The following is an 18,228-nucleotide window of genomic DNA, read 5'->3' on the forward strand; positions in this document are numbered from 1 at the left end:
TTAGTCAAAACATTTATTTATAATGACTAAATCAACCTGACTGCATAAGGTTAGTGTAACCTATGAATGTATAATAAATGAAAGTATATTAAATTTACTAAATGACAGTCATTTTTAGGTGTTACATTAAGTACAAATAACACTTTAATGTAATAATTGCAGATAAGTTTTTACAGTGCAACTTCTGTTGAGGTTTTTGTCCAGTTTCGATTCAATTTCATTTAACGATTTGAGGTTAACTGGACTTGACTAAGCATGCTAAACATTTGAGTCAGAATTTATTTCTTGCTGCTTACAAGCAGTGTGACAGCTGTTTCACAAATCGCATGCCCGAATCTGAAGCAGCGCGTGAGTCTGAGCACCACCCCCTCAGGCCTTCAGAATTTCCACAGAATCCCTCAACAGTGCAAATAAATGGGCAACTAAAGTCAGATTGTCAGATTCATCAGCCAATCAGATTGATTTATTTGTTCTTGGTGGGTGTGATCTTTAGAATATGTCCCAGTCGAGGCCTTCTAGCTGGCCTTGAGTGACGCAATCATGCTTTAAGTGATGTACGTAATTCAAGAGCGAAAAGCATAAGATCGGCTGTCATCATTGCTGGTATTGCCATTGAGAAAGAGATCCTTATGGATTTAAAAACACGAGATGTTCTGCATGACTGTGTGATTGCTTAATTTATTAAACAGGAAAGGAGGACTGATTTTCACTTCAAGTAAATTGGTAAGTGCTTTTTTCTTTGTTATAGCAACATCAGGAGGTTTCTAAGTGTATATTAGGCTGCTTGAGCATTCGGTGTCGGTTCAAGTTTTGAAAAGTAGTGCTGTGTTCCATTCAACTCGGAAAGTCGGATTTTACAACTTCCTACTAGGAAAAGTGCAATGGAATGCATCTTGAATTCAGAATTACAACTTATAGGCTCGTGCAGAAATTCTCAACTCCGATTTCACTGAGATGCAGGGGCATGATGATACACGAACATGTCGACACTCAGGGAGGAATACAAAGTAAGTGATAAACATTCACTTTATTAAGTAATATCAATAAATGAGTTTGTTTCCACATTACATGATATTAAAGCTTGTTTAACAAATGCCTGCAGAAACAGGTGTATAAAACATTATAATCTCTTTTGATAATCGTACACCTGCAGCATTGTTTATCAGCTGGGTTACTAGGAGACATCTCTAATGAGAGTCAAACCCCTGCTAAGCTAACGGGAGCGTTGCAGTTCCAAATATCGGGGAATGGAATGCATTTATGGTCGGAGATATCAAGTAGGAATATCCCACATCCAACTTGAATGGAACATAGCATAACCATGTACCCTGATGAAATGAAATGTATTGCATGCAACATTTAAATCGCAAATATTATTAGATTGATTTTTCCTGATATTATAGACCTCCTTGGTAGATTCATATGAAAAATTATGATTTTTGAATGTCTGTCCGGGAGACGTTCATTTCACAAAACAGTCATACTGCAGTTAAAATTAGGCTTGCTTGAGCATTAAGTGTTGTTTCAAGATCAGGCTTTCATGCGTGGACGTGTTTTTAAAATGTCAATTGGTATTACTAGTTATCTGCGACATAATATATGATGCCCAAAGGCATAGGGTGTCTTATTCATTGTGAAACTGTTTTTTCTTAATGGCATGAAGCACACTGAAGGCCTAGACTGTTAATACAACTGCTGCAAGCCCCTGATGTCGTAGACATAGCCAGAGTTTGTTTCACCGTGTTGAGCAAACACATCTGCAGAGCGACACACTCAGTCAACCAATATGCTTGAATGTTACTACAGAGACTGCTGTATAACATCGATTACCGAGGTGGCTGGCATAATGAACACATAAAGACAGGTATGTAGCCAATGTACCAGAAACTACAAGGCAGTTTTGCACGGCACCGGACCTGACAGCTGATAAAATCGCACACGATGTTTGTGCAGTCAAGATGGTGCTCGCATTGCGGTTTTGGGACAAATTGAAAATGAAGTAGAAATAAAAAACTAAATTAAAATTCGAGACAATAAAAACTATGATTTTAATGACTAATGCAGCTTTCGCTTTCTTTAGTCTTTGTTTGAGTGGAGGGGAAAAAGCAACAAATAACTGAAATGTCAACAGAACACAATAGGAAGTGTGTTGAAGGACAGTTTTGTCTTCATACACCTAAAGCATATGCTTTCATTCTGAAACCACTATGAAGTTTGTTCAGCAGGAAACTAATCATAAAATATAGAGGTGTTTTTGTTACATTTATATTGACAATTGTTTTTTCTTAGTTGTGAAAGTTAAAATAAGCTTAAAATATTGATGTTGATTTTACGGTTACAATTTGAATTCAGATTCATGAACAGATTCATTCGGCTTCGGACTCGGCCTGTTATGGACTCGGACTCAATTGTTTAAAGACTCGGACTTGACTCAGACTCGAACCCAACACTAGTTTAAAGTATAACCAGGACAAGATAAGTCTTATAACTGTGGTTGCTATTATTTACAAGAGCATGCGATTGAATAAAAGATGTATTCTAAGGCATTGTGCATTACACTGCCTTAAAACTACCTTTATAATACATTATATATACAGTACAGGTATCATTGAAAGTGTTACCGAACAAAAATCTGAAGACTATTGCAACCTTTAAGGTGGCAATATTCTTCCTCTTTGGAGCAGAAGGCTCAATTTCAATCACAGTCTCATCCTCCTTAAATGTCACTTTAAATGATATGATCAAAGAGCTCTGCGTCTACCGATGCTTGTGTGAAACATTCAATCCAGCTTGACATGCAATGTCCCCAAAAAGTATTTGGACACTTATGCCACCCTTAAAAAATGTATGAATGACATTGCATTAGATAACCAAACTAAGTTTCAGCTGCAAAGTATAGACCTTTCTTCAGTCATTATTTTGCAATTACTTTGAACCAGCTGGTCCCAAGGTAATTTTTAGTATTAAGTCAGTTCTCCTTGAGGTCCCCACACAGGTATCCTTGCAGAGTAACCACAGGTGTAATTCATTATATTAACTATGCACATGTACCACTAAGTCTGACTACCAGAAAGTGTCCAAAAACTTTTTGTCTTAATTTTATCAATAAATATATGGTTTTATAATCTCAAACCTAACAACCTAACTTTTTTCTGCAATATGTTGCTTGAAAAGTGAACTTGTGCTATATTTCTTTGCAACAAATGCCTCGGGTTTGATATCAGTGTGTAACAATTTTTCTTTTTTTTTTCTGGGTAGTAAGTGTTATTTCCTAATTGCTTATGCCTCAAACGTATAGAAAATGGCTATTATTCCCCACAAACTTTGCTTTTGTGACCAGGACAGTGATATTTTGTAATTTACCTATTTCCAGTGAGAAAATGGGTGAATTTGTGTCTTTTTGTTCACATAAAGTCAGGATAGAACAACATATGAATCCAAATGAACATGTATTTATACTAAAGTAATATTCAAAGCTGTGCTGGTCCATAATGGTTACAAGTACCCATCTCTTCCCCTGGCTCACTCGGTGCACCTCAAAGAGGATTACAACAGCATTAAGACCTCGCTGGATGCCTTGAAGTACGATGAGTACGGCTGGGAGGTCATAGGAGACTTCAAAATGATGACATTCCTGATGGGTCTCCAAGGTGGTTTTACCAAGTTTCCCTGCTATTTTTGCCCTTGGGACAGCAGGGACACCAAGGCACACTACCACAGGCGGGACTGGCCACAGCGGACCGAGTTCTCTGTGGGGAGGAACAACGTCAAGTAGGAGCCACTGTTGGACCCCCAGAAGGTGCTGATGCCACCACTGCACATCAAATTGGGCCTTATGAAACAATTTGTCAGAGCTCTAGATAAGGAGTCGGCAGCGTTCAAGTACTTTCAAGACTTCTTCCCTAAGCTGTCTGAGGCAAGGATCAAAGCCGGTGTCTTTGTCGGACCACAGATAAAGAAGGATTTTGGATTCATATGTTGTTTTTTTCTGACTTTATGTGAACGAAAAGACACAAATTCGCCTGTTTTCTCATTGGAAATATTTCAAAATATCACTGTCCTGGTCACAAAAGCAAAGTTTGTGGGGAACAATAGCCATTTTCTATACTTTTGAGGCATAAGCAATTAGGAAATAACACTTACTACCCAGGAACAAAAATTGTGTTACATAGTGTATTTAATTACATGATGCAAAGACATTCATACATTTTCAAGTGCATCTTAAGTGTGCAAATACTTATTGGGGCTACTGCATTTCTCATTTAAAACCTAACATACTTCTTAGTTTTTTGTGTGTGTTGCTTGAAAGGTGTCATTTTGCTATCTTTCTTTAAAATAAATACAACTTGATTTGATATTTTGGTATTTAATGCAGAGACATTCATACATTTTTAAAAGTGGCTTTAGTGCTCAAATACTTTTTTAAGGCCACTGTATATAGAGTGTCGGATTGATAAGAGTGCAGCTTATGTCAGCATTATAGTCTGAATTATTCTTTGCATGGTCTAGATCACATTTAAAATTATGCTTGCATTTGTAATACCTCCATCTTGTGCATCTTCACAATTTATGTCATCATCTTTCTCTTCCTCAAGAAATTTTATATATTGAGGGAAAAAAAACACCTTGCTGTTCTAACACTCAAAACAATATTTTAGCCCATTTTTAAGAATTATACATTTCAGTTTCATAACAAAATTTCATCATATTGAATTGTGTAATGTCAAACAAAATTTTATTATTAAAACTTAAAATATTTAGTTATTTTATTTTATGAAAGATTACTCAATTTGATGGAATTTTGTTATGAAACTGAAATGCATTTAAAGCAATCTTTAAAGATTAATAATTTCTCAAATTTTTTTCAAGTTCAGCCAATGTTGCATAATATTTAGACCACCAATCAAGCTCCTCCTTTTCTGGCTCCTCCTCCTCTAACTCCTCCTCCTTTTTAGTCATCTTTTTGATTGGAGCCTGAAAATAAAATATTAAGTAAGTCAACTTTGTAAATATTACATCAGTTCAGAAAAACACATTTGTTCATCATTATTTGCAGGACAGTGTATCAAAATCTATGAAGATTTGACAATCTAACATTTTTGTAAACTGTACAAGTCAGTGTAATCAGCAAATTTACTGATTATTACACTGAAATTCGCAGTTCTGATGCCTATTGTCATGGTGAAGTAGACAGAGGGTAAAAGTGAAGTACATGCCTAGGTAAATTAAATCTGTATACTACTTTTTAACATATTTTTAAAGCATGTTCTTTTCTGCTAATCTAAACTGTTATTTACTCTGTACACAGAATAATATTCATATATTTTCATCTTTTAGATAAAGGGACAGTCATGGTACCACTGTGTAACGTTGTGCATGTGACAAATAAAACTTTGACTATGCCCTCAAATCAAGAATGGAGATTTTAAAAAGCCAAACTCTCACACACAAACACACACTCATGATTGAAAGCATCCCATTTGGATATCACCAGGGGTCTTGGCTGTGCGGTGGCTGCCCAATTAATCAGAGTGATCTAACAGCAGGAGCTCAAGCTGCCGCAGGAGCACACTTCGCTGAACTCATCAAACCACCAGATTCACATCATAATCAACAGGTTAATGGGTTCAATAGGCTTCACATTTAATAACTGTAGACCATGGATTGTTAAAAACATGTATGCTAAGCACTCATTAGGGGCTATTTCAAGTGTCCAAAGGCAACCAGCTAACAGTATCACACTCAGCCTAGATACCCCACTGACCACATGGCAGCTGTCCATGGCTGCATTTGTGAATAAAAGTGTTGGGTGAAACCTCAAAAACTGAAACCCTGAAAACCACATTTGGTGTGCAGAAAATGGAAGAACACTAAAGAAAGTGGACATTCTAGTGAGCTGAAAGAAAAAAGACTCAAACTTACCGTGACTAAGTTAAGAGCGATGCATTTTGGTGAAATTTTAGTATCTTTTAAGGGAAGTCCTTCCAAATCCATAGTGATCCCCGTGGATAGAGGAGTAGTCTTTTTGGTAGGCTTATTCTCTAAAATCATTTGAGAAGGTTTAGGAATTTGCCACAATCGACACTAAAACAATACTCAAATGACAAAAGTCAAATTGCAAAAGTATAAAAATTGTGGACCATCCAAATATTTACAAGAGCAGACAACGTCAATGAGCATGCATACAAGCACAATGATATACCGATATTAATCAGAATTTGGTTATATTCAGATTATGCATGCATCATATAAATATGTTAACTGGTTACTAGAAATATGAATCAGACTTGAATTAGAGATTAAGATATAAATTAATATAGAACATGAATTGTATCAGTATGTGCGTTCCCTGGGAATCAAACACATGACTTTGGCATTGCTAGCGACATGCTCTACCAGTAGAACTACTGAAACACTTTTCTCATTGCAATAAAGCAAACAGTTTCATCCAGTCTTATTTTGCAGAGCGTGAGAGGGTGGTGCACTCGTGAATGTTAAATATTCATGTACACATATCAGGACAACATATGCTTTAATTTTGGCCTTAAAACCACAAACATAACATTCCATACCTTCCGGCTCTTCCTCCTCATCCTTCCACTCCTCTTGGTCTCTGGAACAAAGCTGCACCAGGCTTTGGACCATGTGAGTTCCTACCAAGACCAGTCTCCCAAATGTCCTCTGCTCCATCACAAAGATAGTGAGAGGAGGATGCAGGCAGACAAGCTCTGGAAGCTCCTGGTGATACAGGAACAATGTCCAGTTATGAGTTACACTCAAACTTGGCAACCATAAAGGAAATGTTTCATTCTCATCAAATCTTTGTTAAATGTTAAAAGTAAACATGAAATGGCATTCACCCGACCCATTTTATTATCAAATTGTGACGTATTTACAAATTAAATGGGAAAAAATATAGGGTGAGACTTGATTTTACCCATTGGTAGTTGATTAGACTATAAAGAAGTGTTTTCTATAGGACAAGTAGTTGGTGGGGAAGGGCAGAATATTTGGAGGGCTTGGTGATGTCATCCAAAAAGTTCTCAGAATAGAGGAAGTTATTACATTTTCATAAAAGATCCCTTAGGCTTTTTTTTATTATTATTATTAATTGTTCACAATAAGACCAGTAATGTAAATCAAAAGTAAAAAGGGTTCATTTTGATTTTTAATGTTGAGTTCATTAAGTTGCAAGTTTATTTTTTATTTTTATTTTAATAAGCTAAAATCATCTTAAATTAAATAATCTTGTGTAAGCATACACTAGTATATTGTATAGCATGCATCAACAAACATTCCTGAATCAAAAACAAATTAACAAAAAAACAAAAACAAAGGTTTCACCATTGTTGGGTGTAATCTGATTACAAAGGCATTATCAGAATCAGAATGAACTTTATTGCCAAGTATGCTTACACATACAAGGAATTTGTCTTGGTGACAGAAGTTGTATTGACACAAACAATACAACAACAAGATAATTAAAAAAATAGAATAAAAAGCGAATAGAAAATATAAGTAATATAAGTATATATACAGTAGAAATACACAATAAGACTATATATATATATATATATATATATATGTGTGTGTGTGTGTGTGTGTGTGTGTGTGTGTGTGTGTGTGCAAATATAAATCTGTTATATGCAGATAGTGTAAGGGAATATAATGGCAGAAGAGGTATGATATGTTGGATGAATATAAATAGACTAAGCTGTGTATTGCACATAATTATTGCTCAATGGGGCAGTTTTAACTGTTCATGAGATGGATAGCCTGAGGGTAAAAACTGTTGTTGTGCCTGACGGTTCTGGTGCTCAGAGCTCTGTAGCGCTGTCCAGAAGGCAACTTCTGGGCTTCTCTCGATATGCGAGATCCGGTAACAGGATAGAGCAGAGCTGATCATATGCGCAATTAAACTTGGTTTCCCTTGATATCGTGGCTCAGACAAAAAAAAAACAAAAAAAAAAACATATGTGACCCATCTGAATTGTACATGAGAATTTTCTATTTGAAAGTGCTATGGACCAGCATCGATTGCAAGACTTTTCACATCTACACACCAACACCCTAACTAACATTTATCACAGTAAACTTTAATCGATTTTTTAATTACAACTGTGGCAGTTGTGGAAGTTACATTTTTAAATGTGTTTAGGCTATTATTTTTTCATAACAAATAAACAGTTTATTGTTTAAGAAAGACAACCTAACAACTGAGGAGCATTGCAGCACAATGCGCAACACATATAGCCTACATGGTCTTAACTATGGCAAACACAAGGGCAAGTAGGCTACAATGTAGAATAAAAGTCTGGACCTTTATAAATTATGAAGAAAGTCTTGTGTAATATTGTAATATTTTTCCTGATGATGTTTGAGAAACAAACTGACCTGGTTTGGCTTCAGATATTCCTAGAATCACAATGATTTCAAAATAATTAAGAGTCTGATAAAAGAAAAACAAGGTTTGTTATGGAGTAGGAAACATTTCCTCTATAGAAGAACAGTCCCAAATCAGTAAAGTGGTTTACTCATGAATATTATAACTAGCCCTTTAGAAATAATGTTAGTTTGATTTCCCAAAGCACCTTAAAGTGCAAGACGGTTGAATCAGGCAGCACCGAAGACCATTTTTGACCCAGGAAAAAACCCAGTAGAATACATTTAAAACATGAATTATGTACATACAGTGCATTTAGAAAGTATTCAGACCCCTACATTTTGTTCACATTTTGTTATGTTGCAACCTTATGCTAAAATGCTTTAAATAATTTTTTTTTTCACATCGATCTACACTCCATACCCCATAATGACAAAGAAAAAACCAGATTTTTCATAACTTTGCAAATGTATTAAAAAAAAAAAAAAAAAAAAAAAATGAAATATCACATTGTCATAACTATTCAGACCCATTGCTATGACACTTGTAATTTAGCTCCGGTGCATCCCATTTCTCTGGATCATCTATGAGATGTTTCTACACTTTGATTGGAGTCCACCTGTGGCAAATTCCATTGATTGGACATAATTTGGAAAGGCACACACCTGTCTATATAAGGTTTCACATCTGAAAATGCATATCAGACCAAAAACCAAGCCATGAAGTCAAAGGAACTACCTGCAGAGACAGGATTGTGTCGAGGTACAGATCTGGGGAAAGCTGCAAAAAAAAAAAAAAAAAAAAAAAAAATGCAATGAAAATGAAAATGAATGGAGACTAAGACCTAACATCTAATTTTGTGTTCCACGGAAGAAAGAAAGTCAATCGGGTTTGGAACAACATCAGGGTGTGTAAATGATGACAGAATTTTCCTTTTTAGGTGAACTATCCCTTTAAGTAAGTAAATATTTATATTCAAGTAAATTACTATGTTATTTAAAGCCACAGCATATGACATAAACAGTCCAGTCATACCTATAGAGAGCTCAAAAATCACAGGCTTAGAGCCAGTAGAAGGATCTATCATCATCACCTCAAAGAAAGAGGCAAACAACAAAAATTCCTCCCCTCCTGTGAAATTCTGTATGAGAAAATAACAGATACACAGTTGATTAAATGTAGTAAAAAAATATATTAAAATCTGAATAGTAAAATCAGTGCATCATGGACTGTTCTATCTTCTCCTACCAGGCAAACATGGTCACTGACCTCAGGAAGAGGGTGAACTTTTTCCACTTCCACTGTGACTGCTGCTGGTACCTCAGCACTGATGTCATCAGATTCCTCCACAGGTCCACTGCGAGTCTGTACTTCTAAATAAAATCATTCTCCATTTATGACTAGTTCATGTCTCCTTGTGTGTGTCTGAATTGATTCATAATTCCACAGAAACAGTACATCGTGAATCAAATTTACCTTACATATTTACCTTAAAACTGAAGTGTAAGATATGTGCCACTTATCACCAAATGGAAATGTAAATATAATAAATTTTTTAAAACATATCACAGAAAACTCTTCGATAGGTTGAGCCAGTGTTGCTGTGTTAGGTGGGGTGGATGCTTAAACAAACACAGCAATGCTTTAAAAGCCCACAGAGCCAAAGTGTTACACTTTAAGGTGAAATCAGCCTACAAATGTCTTATAGCTGACACTGCAGGGATACGAGAAAGTAAAAAAAAATTACACACACATAGCTTTGAAGGTGAAGTATATAATTCCTACGCCACTAGTGGCACCCAACAAAATTGAAAAATAATAAATGTCTAAGTTCAGGCATAAACTAGGTTCTTTGAACTTATTATGTGTTAGCCAATCAGCTCACTCACATGTGATATGTCAAGCCAATCGGCTCATGGTTTTGAGCTGATAGGTCGTTTGACATGAAATCAGGTAGCCAATCAAACTGCGTACTCCCTCTTTGCCTAACATTAAAATAAGTAAGCCGGTTTCACTGCGAGGGTTTTCTCTAAAAATGCTATTTGCTCAGATGGTTGCTGGGCTTTTCATCTACCAGCTTGCACGGTAATGTCTGCTTTTGGCCTAGACACATAAAATTGTGTCTTTAACGAGGTAAGCAGTAGCCTTAAACAGGCACTGGCACACATATCGCTATTTTAGGTCATTAGTTTAAATAAATCCACACATAGCTAGGCTAAGACAACAGTCAAACAAGCTCTGGTCTTTCCAGGTCCAGATACACATTATGAGTCAGGTCACTAGCCGTTTAAGCCATTCAGCCAAGCAGGCTAAGTCACACTTAGCTAGCAACATACACTTTGTATGTATAATTGTATTTATGTCTAATTGTGCAGCAGCATGTCATACATGCTTAATGCAGCATATCTTGTGTTTGTCTAATTGTGCAACAGCAGCAACATGTCCACATGCTTAACCTAGTATGTCTGCGTATGTTCTAGCAGTAGCAAGTCTCCGTACTTGCTCTGCAGCAGTGACAGCAGCATAGCAGATCTAGTCCGGCAAGACCAATAGCCTATAAATATGTCATCCCCACATTAACATTCTAAATCTTTCCAAGAGTTGTCATGACTCAACTGTTTTCAAACAGGTATTAAACACTTCCTGTATCTGCAATCGAGTAAACAGATATTCCAGCCCCAAACTTACATCAGCTGAGCCAATGTTGTTACATCAGGCCACTCAAATAAGCAAATTGCAATTCAAACACATTAATTCCCTTTTAAATTGACCTCATGTATTTACCTACATAATCCATAAAGGATTACAGCATCTATGTATCACATATTAGACATATCAGAACAGGTATTTCACTTTGTGCTGTTGGCACTACCTTCTCTGTCTGTCTTCTTCTTCTCCTTGGATTTTCAGCTCATACATTTGAGAGTAAGCCTGCTGATTTTGCTTTTCACATTAGCAATGATCTTACTGTCTGTCACCGCAGCTGTAGGAGAGGAATAAACCTCGACAGCTAGCAAGAGTAGCATTCTGCCCCTGTAGAAAATCCCTTCACTCAGTCCTTCATTAAGATCTCTGTGGATATTCCTCAGTGTGAAGTTTTGAGGAGAGCCATATATATCCAAGCTGGCCCAAAGGTAGGATTGAAACCTGTTGAATAGAGGAGAAAAAGGGGGAGTAGGTTACTGAGGGACAAAAAGGAGTGAGTGAAGCCTTCAAGAGAAAGCTGGTGGGTACATAGAAATTTTATAAACAAGAATGAGATAGAAAGGTAAAGGGATGAACTGGAGTGACCTTAATGGTGAATAAGATGATGTTAAAAAAGAGAGAAAGCAGATGCTGTTCTACCAGGTAGCTGTTCTCCTAAGGGGTAAATAAAAGACTGAGGTAGCAAGAGGACACTGAAATGTTAAATGCCTGATGTATTGAGGAACTCATTTGCAAGGACAGTTACAGATTATGTTCCTGCGAGGCCCGAGGTTTAACAGAACACAGATGCATTGCATAAACTATATTTATAATATGTATTATTTAATCCTGTGAGCAGAACTTCTGATAATATTTAAGTATATTAAGTATTTAATTTTTCTTTCTTAATAGTTTCAAGATAGTTAGACACTTTTTGTAAGAAGCTTGTAGCGCTAACTACTTTTATAAAAGGGAAGCTTGACTGTAGTTTAGCCACTGTATGTCATGAGTAGCTTCGGCTGTCTTTTCGACCGTTATTTGGACCTTTACTTGCAGTTTTCACTCTTAAGACTGACCATTTCAGTTGGGGTTGGATATCTGAAGACGGTCCAAGAAGTGTGTTGCCACAGATACATCCCCAATGTTGGCATCATCAAGGATCTGAATTTTGATTTGTCAAGCAAGAAGAGGAAACTGCTCGATGAATGAAATCTGTTCATTCCACTCGGGAGCATTGGTGCTGCTTTCTACTGATGTTTCTCTCTATGAAAAATGTAAATATATAAATCTTCATGTATTCACTGTTTTTTGCTAATTGTTTAGTTTACTTAATTAAAATGAACCAAAGCAACACAAACATTGTCATATTGTCGACTTGATTTTATTGCGTTCCGTCTATTTAAATTTGTAAAATGTACGTTTACTTAATCCATTTCAATTGGGAATACATGAATACATTGTTGTGGTGTCAATGTAGCATTTACAAAACTGGGCAGGGGACTTCCATATCCCTGTATAGCAACAGCAAGTGTTGAAGTCAAGTGTTATTTTATGCATTTTTGAGCAAGATGCCAATATGAGGACATTTGTTAATGTTTAATGTTCTTTATATTGGTATTTTAATAGAGAGTCTATTATGCTGGAGTTTTGGGGGTTACCATTGCAGTGAAGAATGGCGCTTGTGCTTGGTTTGAGGATGGACTTTCACTTTCAAGAGATGCTTTTGAGTGCTGCTAAGGTCTATAAGCAGTTGCAATCACTGTCCTTGCATTTGCTCACCTGGCATATACTAATGATTACTAAAATAAATTAAGTTGGACCAACATAAGGAACTCAAATGAATTTGACTAACCTAATGAAGTTGAGTTTAACTACAATAGTACATTGATTTGTCCTAATCCAATTATGGTGGCTCAATGAAACTGACTTAATCTGAATGAGACATTAAAACGCTTGTAAAAACATTCTCAAATTCAGTTAAGTAAGGGTATTGACATTTGTTGAGTGTGTATTTTACCGTATTTAGGGGTAAGAATTAACTTTTTTTCCCTCTGATTCCTTGGGTCATCCCTGAGTTCAACACACCTGCCCAGCAACATTTTCAGCCATGTTGGATATTTGCACACACAAAAAAAAAAAACTGCAGCAAATTAACTAAAATATAGTTATTCACTGTGTGTAATATATTATACAGACAATATTGTGTTAATTTTAAGAGAACAGAGAGTTTCGGTTTGGCTCCTGGCTCCACTTTGAACTGTTCTTAGAAAAGAGAAGCTCTGACATCATAAGAGATTTTCTGGAGATTAACTGTTTGCCAACAGCCTGTGTTGCAAGACTCAGAAACCAGTTCAAATAGTGATGGCACCTCAACCCATTTAACAAACAAAAGCACAGCCACATTAGGGTGTGTGCCGCTTCTGTAGATGTGAGCATTCACTGAACAAAAGTGTTATGGGACGGTCTAAATGTGTATTGAATTAATTAAAAAATGAAACCAGCTGGGCCCTGCCATGGTTGAGCATTATGAGGAAATTCTGAACAAATGCTTTAATTTAGATCTTAGATTTAGATTATATAACTATGCAGGCATGTATCAAAGAAAGACAAAACATACCATGTGAAGGTTCTGGGAATTGCAGGTCTTCCTGTTGTAGTACAGAAAAAGGAGAAGCTACATCAATGTGTGAAACTTCTTCTTTCGCTGTATTATAACAATAAGAAATGTGGGGATTTTTACAAGCTGCAGCAGACGACTTCTCCCTTTTTTTTTTTTTTAACCATGGTCAGAAATTAATATGGCCTCGGGGCAAAAACTGCCACAGAAAGCAACAAAAGAGGGCAAAAAAATACCCTGTTAACACCTCTCTTTAAGACCCCATGAAATCGAAATTAGACTTTTGTGGCTTTCATTCCAGTGTTATTTGCTTTGAGGTCACCTGTTTGCTAGTTTATACATATAGTAAAAATAAAAAAATGCTCTCAAAAAGGCAAAATGTGACCCTGAAAATCAATTCCAGGGGGCATAAACACTGGAGAACCCCCAACACTGCACATTTTGGATGTCTCCCTTATTTGATACACCCAGTTCAGTTCATAGTGCTTCCAGACTGATCTCACAGTGAAATCAGAAAAAGTAGGTTGACTTTTCTTTAGAAAAAATTGGTCTGTTTTCTGAAATATGAAACACTGCCCCAAGCGGCCAATGCTGTAAGCATTTTGAGTGCATGGGTACATGTGAGCTCCATTTTCCGAGTGTAATGTCCACTGAGGGGTGCCAAAAGTGAGTTGTGAAACAAGTTGTTTCAACTGTACAGGTAGTAATACAGTAAAGAGGAATGCATACTTTAAAAGTGTACCCCCCAACCCAAACCCCAAATCTAAACCTAACCATCAGTGGTGTAAAATGTAATGTAAACCTCCAAATTGCACATGCCACTGATTCTGCTAACATGGCCGCTTCCTGGTTACAGTGCTGTATCCGAACCCGCATCTTCCACGATGCTGACGCAATGCACTTCCAGTCACACCACAGGGGAAGATAAACACACTGAAGCTGATGCAAACATGTCTGAAACAAGATGCCGCTTGACAGTGAGCCGGCATAATGTTCCAATCCTAGGGTACTGGAACTCTCGGAAACAACATGCAGACTTCTCGTATAAACATGTCGGAGCTTCTGCTAACAAGCTAATGAGTTTAACCAAGTGTGTTCTATTAGAGAGACATTCAAAATATGTAGTGTTGGAGATACTCCAGGACCAGGATTGGGGAAGGCAAATATCCAATCAATCACTAGATAGAAAACAAAGCACCTGCTGGCTGGCGAATGTGACCTGGACATGAGGGTCAAGGAAGACCTTTTTGTCTCTCCTCATCTTCGAGGAGTTCCATAAAACCAGAGTTCATGCTGGGTAGACCCTCGGCCCTGTAGATCTTCAGGACAAACTTTGCCCAAGGACGTTCCGATGGCATCCTCTTTGGCAGAAGAAGGTTCTTACACAACAGACATGAAAATGTACCAATAGGTTTGATTTGTAAGGCTTCAAAAGTGTCTTCGTGTACATCAAATCCAATCAATGACCCTAAATTACTTTTCAATGTTGTCATTCTGGCTGCCAGCTGGTGCCAGGCTGGCCATGCCCATAGGGTCCCCTTTCATCACCACACTCACTGTACACTTTACATAGCCTTTCATTCCTGAGCACGTGTCTTTTGTGTCAGTGAAGGGGGCCCATTTCTGGTAGATTCTATGATCTGCAGTGAGATTTATCAACGTGTTATGTAGTTGTAATGATCAAAGTCTCAGCTTTGCCTCTAAGTAGACTTATAATCATTCTTTTTCACTAGAAGTGATTAGATAATTGATGGCATTAAAATGTCTTGGGACTGTCATTATCATTTTACAAATGCCATTGAGATTCAGCCTCTATACTATAAGACTATACACTTAAACTTTGCACATTGATGCTTGTGACCAACATTTATTGATCCTTAAAGGAATAGTTCAACCAAAAATGAAAATGCTCTCATCTTTTACTCACCCTCATTTCATCCCAGATGATTTTCTTTCTTCTCCTGAACACAAAGATTTTAGAAAAATATAACAGCTCTGTTGGTCCATTCAATGCAAGTGAATTTTGAAGCTCCAAAATGCACATAAAGGCTCCATTGGTAAATCCATGTCTACAGAAGCGATATGCTAGGTGAGGGTGAGAAACAGATCAATATTTAAGTCCATTTTTACTATAAATGTACACTTTCACTAGCCTACCTAAGTGCTCTCTTCTCTCCTAAGGGTTCATCATGTTTATTTGGTGATTTGCATTCCCCGTGCATATCACCAGTTACTGGGCAGGCAGGAGAATTTATAGTAATAAAATACTTAAATATTGATCTCTTTCTCACCCACACCTATCATATCACTTCTGAAGACATGGATTAAACCACTGGATTTGTATAGATTACTTTGATGCTGCCTTTATGTGCTTGTTGGAGATTCAAAGTTCTCGCCACCATTTACTTGCATTGAATGGACCTACAGATCTGAGATATTCTTCAAAATTTTAATTTGTGTTCAGCAAAAGAAAGACAATAGTCTCCAACTGTCACATACTATACTGCTGGGTTGATGTTCACTCCAACAAATTTCTGTGCTTCAATCACATTTACATTCACCTGATGGAAACAATTGTGAAATACAGGAGGTAACCGTAGTAGCCTCTGATGGTCGTGTGCCTTAAGCTTTCATAACTAGGAAGTTTTATATATACACATGAAATATATGTTTCCCAGTTGACCCCACGAAATTGAAATAGGAGTTTTGTGGCTTTTAGTCCATGTCTAACAGCTTTGAAGCTAATCTATATGCTTGTGTATTCCTAAAAGTTGACATATATATACACACACACATATATATATATATATATATATATATATATATATATATATATATATATATAAATTACAGACAGAAGGTTACATACACTTCGGTTTAAGTCATTAAAACTCATTTTTTAACCACTCCACAGATTTAATATTAGCAAACTATAATTTTGGCAAGTCGTTTAGGACATCTACTTTGTGCATGACACAAGTTTTTTTAATTGACTATATCACAATTCCAGTAGGTCAGAAGTTTACATACACCAAGTTAACTGTGTGTGACAAGGAGGAGGGCGGTGCTGGGCCGTGACTACGCACGCCTGGTCCCCGATCGGGCTAATCAGACGAGGAGAGGGATAAGTGCAACGAGATGCGGCAGTTCGGGAGAGAGAGTGTTACAAGCAGCTGCCCTGTTTGCATATATGTTTGTGTGTCTTTGTGTTTAAGTTTAAATGGAGGGGCGTTCCGTCCGCCAGGGATCAGAGGACTGGCTCCGGACCGCCCGGGGAGGAGAGGCTGTTGTCCGCCAGAGGGTGGAGGAGTGATCGAGGACCAGGCGACGGCATGTCTGGGAATCGGCGAGTAAGTTTTTCCTCTCTCTCACTGTCGTTCCGCGTTGGCCTTTCCCTGTTCTCTTTTTGTTGTTTTGTTTTTCCCTCCCCTTGTCTCCATCCGAGGTCACGGCAGGCGGGGCCGGAAGGGCAGCGCACTTAATTCCAGCAACTTATTGTGAGAAGCTTGTGGAAGGCTACCCAAAACGTTTGACCCAAGTTAAACAATTTAAAGGCAATGCTAACAAATACTAACAAAGTGCATGTAAACTTCTGACCCACTGGGAATGTGATGAAAAATAAAAGCTGAAATTAATCATTCTCTCTATCTACTATTATTCTGACATTTCACATTCTTAAAATAGTGATCCTAACTGACCTAAGACAGGGAATGTTTTCTACGAATAAATGTCAGGAATTGTGGAAAAACTGAGTTTAAATGTATTTGATGTATGTCAAATTCTGACTTCAACTATATATATACTTCTTCATTTCTGAAGTTCATTTCATGAAGTTCTTCCTTATATACTGTATATATAAACTCAGCAAAACAAGAAACATCCCTTTTTCAGGACTCTGTATTTTAAAGTTAATTTTGTAAAAATCCAAATAACTTTACAGATCTTTATTGTAAAGGGTTTCAACAATGTTTTCCATGCTTGTTCAATGAACCATATACAATTAATGAACATGCACCTGTGGAACGGTCGTTAAGACGCTAACAGTTGGTAGGCAATTAAGGTCACCGTTATAAAAACTTAGGACACTAACGAGACCTTTCTACTGACTCTGAAAAACACCAAAAGAAAGATGCCCAGGGTCCCTGCTCATCTGCGTGAACGTGCCTTAGGCATGTTGCATGGAGGCATGAGGACTGCAGATGTGGCCAGGGCAATAAATTGCAATATCTGTACTGTGAGACACCTAAGACAGCGCTACAGGGAGACAAGAAGGACAGCTGATCATCCTCGCAGTGGCAGACCATTTGTAAAAACACCTGCACAGGATCGGTACCTCAGAATATCACACCTGCGGGACAGGTACAGGATGGCAACAACAACTGCCCGAGTTACACCAGGAATGTACAATTCCTCCCTCAGTGCTCACACTGTCCGCAATAGGCTGAGAGAGGCTGGACTGAGGGCTTGTAGGCCTGTTGTAAGGCAGGTCCTTACCAGACATCACCAGCAACAATGTCGCCTATGGGCACAAACCCACCTTCGC

At 37.4% G+C, this 18,228-nt stretch overlaps 1 protein-coding gene across 2 annotated transcripts; it reads right to left on the minus strand.

Annotated features, from left to right (window-relative positions):
* Positions 1-4,250: 4,250 nt before the first annotated feature.
* Positions 4,251-13,722, minus strand: LOC127427615 (fer-1-like protein 4). 2 transcript variants are annotated; one of them, XR_007894953.1, is made up of 8 exons: positions 13,686-13,722; positions 11,256-11,530; positions 9,653-9,756; positions 9,419-9,524; positions 9,122-9,163; positions 6,573-6,738; positions 5,923-6,041; positions 4,251-4,974 (listed from the first exon to the last, which is right to left on the minus strand). XR_007894953.1 is itself a non-coding variant. In XM_051675296.1 (3 exons), the coding sequence occupies exons 1-3, from the start codon at positions 6,688-6,690 to the stop codon at positions 4,843-4,845; spliced, it is 369 nt and encodes a 122-aa protein (XP_051531256.1). In that variant the 5' UTR covers positions 6,691-6,857; the 3' UTR covers positions 4,251-4,842. The 2 variants fall into 2 exon arrangements, 1 of the variants encoding a protein (XP_051531256.1); XM_051675296.1 differs by lacking the exons at positions 9,122-9,163; positions 9,419-9,524; positions 9,653-9,756; positions 11,256-11,530; positions 13,686-13,722 and having other exon boundaries at positions 6,573-6,857.
* Positions 13,723-18,228: the final 4,506 nt, after the last annotated feature.

The sequence above is a fragment of the Myxocyprinus asiaticus genome, chromosome 37, assembly GCF_019703515.2.
Source record: "Myxocyprinus asiaticus isolate MX2 ecotype Aquarium Trade chromosome 37, UBuf_Myxa_2, whole genome shotgun sequence".
Lineage (NCBI taxonomy): Eukaryota > Metazoa > Chordata > Actinopteri > Cypriniformes > Catostomidae > Myxocyprinus > Myxocyprinus asiaticus.